General features: G+C 32.5%; 1 protein-coding gene across 1 annotated transcript; it reads left to right on the top strand.

Moving 5' to 3' along the window:
* Nucleotides 1–450: 450 nt before the first annotated feature.
* Nucleotides 451–2,637, top strand: LOC107026822 (60S ribosomal protein L9-1). The gene is made up of 3 exons (XM_015227911.2): nucleotides 451–914; nucleotides 2,047–2,169; nucleotides 2,273–2,637. Exons 1-3 carry the CDS (start codon nucleotides 540–542, stop codon nucleotides 2,357–2,359), a joined length of 585 nt encoding a protein of 194 aa, XP_015083397.1. The 5' UTR covers nucleotides 451–539; the 3' UTR covers nucleotides 2,360–2,637.
* Nucleotides 2,638–3,321: the final 684 nt, after the last annotated feature.

A 3,321-nucleotide genomic window follows, 5' to 3' on the forward strand; every position in this document is an offset into this window, starting at 1 on the left:
ATTTATCTAACATATATATATATATATACAGTTCATCTCTCTCCTCTCTATGTACTCTCTCGCTCGCCTCTCTCCTCCCTCTCCCAAATATCGCTCGTCTATCTCCTCCCTCTCCCAATCTCGCTCCCCCAGATATACAAATACATATGTATATTAGTTACATATATACAAATATTTGACAGATATACATATTAGTTCGACAAATATATATATATATATATATATATATATATATATATATATATAAAATTCACCTAGTTACGAATCATAATTAGAAAACTATAAATATGAAGCATTATTTAACTATTTTTGAGTGGCTGTATGTAAGAATTCCCGAAAAATAAACTTATATTCCACGAAAAAATGAGTCAAAAGTGCCCATGACTTGAGGCCATGAAGGACATTGGGCCTTAATTTTTTCTTCCCTTTATGAATTGGGCTTGTCATTCGGAGCTCTACTTTGGACCCAAATGGCGACTAAATTCCCATTTTTCTAGGGTTTCTGATTCTCCACAGAATCGCCGAGAGATAGAAGAAGAATGAAGACTATACTCTCATCGGAGACAATGGATATCCCTGACGGGATAACTATCAAGGTAAAAGCAAAGCAAATTGAAGTTGAAGGACCTAGAGGAAAGCTGACTCGCAATTTCAAGCACTTGAACCTTGATTTTCAGCTCATAAAGGATGAAGAGACCGGTAAGAAAAAGCTCAAAATTGATGCTTGGTTTGGATCTCGGAAGACTACTGCTGCTATTCGAACTGCACTTAGTCACGTTGAAAATCTCATCACTGGTGTTACTAAAGGATACCGTTACAAAATGCGTTTTGTGTATGCACATTTTCCTATCAATGCTTCAATCTCCGGTGGGAACAAGTCTATTGAGATTAGGAACTTTCTCGGCGAGAAAAAGGTACCCTTTCTTGCTGTTTCTTCAAAAAAAATTGTGTTTTATTTGCTATTGCTTTGTATACCATTGTCTCCGTTTCGATTTGTTTGGCCTATTTTGACTTAGAATAGAACTTTCGAATCTTGTTAGTCTTGAATTCAGTATATGTTAAATGTACCAAAAAATGCCTTTTAATATGGTCTTAGACATGTCAAACAAATCGAGACAGAGTGATTATTGTTTCTGTGGTGCATTTTCAGGGGATTTGCATATAAAGTTGATGTATTTAACTGCTAATATCTCTATTGTCTATGTGGAGTAAATTCCTAGAGCAAAATGGAAATTCCGTTAAAATACGACTTTGTTGCTTTTCGAAATTAAAGAGGACTTTTTACAGCTTAGTTATCCTCAACTGTATGTTAAATTATCAATTGCCTTGTTTTGCAATTGAGAGGTTTGAGAAATTAGGTTGGCAGATATTAAAACTTAGGTGTATTTTGGATGCTATAACAGCTGTATATTGTAGGTGTGATTCATTTTTAAGCGGCCTCTATTAGCACTGAACAATGCTCTTATGATTCGTCGTCTGGCTGAAATTTGTGTCTTTTAACGTCTAAATAGGGACGTGCACTTAGACAATGTTATTGTACTATTGTTTGGGTTATTGTTTCTATGAAGTGAAGTAGTTTGTGACTAACTATTCATGCCTCTGCTTTACCTCAAACGCGAGGAACTAGAGGATCTTGATTGAAATACTTGTAGCTAGTAAAGAAGGGAAGTGCAATCAATAGATGAATGTAGGGATGTTTGAGTCTTAATATAATTGAAGATGCTTTAAGCCTCATACCATAAGGAATGACATTATTATACAAAGCCGCCTTGATGTATTGATGTGCTCTTTTAATTTCTTCTGCTGCTAAGTTTTTATAATATTTTGCTACATTGTTGGAATTAAATTGCTTCCTTGAGTCTAGCTTTGTCACCATACTATGGGAATCACTTTGCAGTAGTCTATAACATTTCTTGTTTGAATAATGTTATGGTGCTTAAAATGCTCCATTATATGTGTGTCTGTCACAAAAGTTTATCGATGGACAAGAGTCTACCTTTGAGATATTAGTGCAGGTTAGTAAGGAACTAACTTCTTTGCTTTCAGGTAAGGAAAGTCGATATGCTTGATGGGGTTACAGTTGTCCGTTCTGAAAAAGTTAAGGATGAATTGGTATTGGATGGAAATGACATCGAACTTGTTTCTCGGTCTGCTGCCCTCATAAATCAAGTAAAACTCCCATATCTTTTCCCCTCTATATATGTCCATTCATTCATACATACATACATACAGTTCTGCATGTTTACTAAACTCACTCTCTTTCTTTTGACAGAAATGCCATGTGAAAAACAAAGATATCCGTAAGTTTTTGGATGGTATCTATGTCAGTGAGAAGGGAAGAATAGTTGAAGAAGAGTAAGTGTTAGCAAACTGGTTCTAAGATCATACACCGATTTCATAAGAATATATTTTGAATTTAAATCAACAATTTTGGTACTAGATGACTACATATCTGTTAAGGATAAGTTTTTTGTTTTGTGTATGGTTCATTAAGAGATGGATGTTTTCTTTAGACTGTTTATTTATCTTTAGATCAATTTCAATGTCTTTTTAACCTGTTGGTTACCATGACTATGGGTAAAACTTAGTGTATGAGGGATTTGTTAAAATGTTTTATCAAAACATTATTTGGTTTGTTACTAATATTAGCATTTACCAATCTATAAGGTGTGTTTTGTGTTGTGAAAAGAGCTGGCCAAGTGTTGGTCCTGAGACTAAACTTAAATAATAAAAACATATCCAATAAACTTTAAATTAATCGATTTACAAGTTTAATTCTTAAAAATGACTGATTTTTAAATTAATTAAAAATACACATTCAACAAATTTTTAAAATAAACTAGACAAAAGCTAAATGAATTCGGCCGAATCAGCTATACATTGGCTCCCTTTGGTTACATCAAACATCATCGAGTCTAGGGGTGTGCAAAAATTGAATCGATCATAATCGAATTAAAAAAAATATTATTGGGTTATTTGGTTTTTACTGTATTTATTTTAAAAAATATTGGATTATTGATTTGGTATCGATTTTTACTATTGGGTTATTGCGTAAATCGATAATCCAATAAGATGGTAATAATTTATTATTTTATCGTATTTAATTATTAAATATTAATAATTTAATATATAATTAGACAATATAATTATATTCAATTATTAGTATTCTTCCAACTTCACACTAGGCCGCTTTACTAATTTTTACTATTTCAAAACCTAAAGATTAAAGTACGGGGTTCACAATTGCAGCTATTTGATTTTAGTTTTAGTTTTAATCCTGTTGGACTATTTTATTTTAGTTTTAGTTTGTTATTGTATGTT

This window comes from Solanum pennellii, chromosome 8, assembly GCF_001406875.1.
Source record: "Solanum pennellii chromosome 8, SPENNV200".
NCBI classification, from domain to species: Eukaryota; Viridiplantae; Streptophyta; class Magnoliopsida; order Solanales; family Solanaceae; genus Solanum; species Solanum pennellii.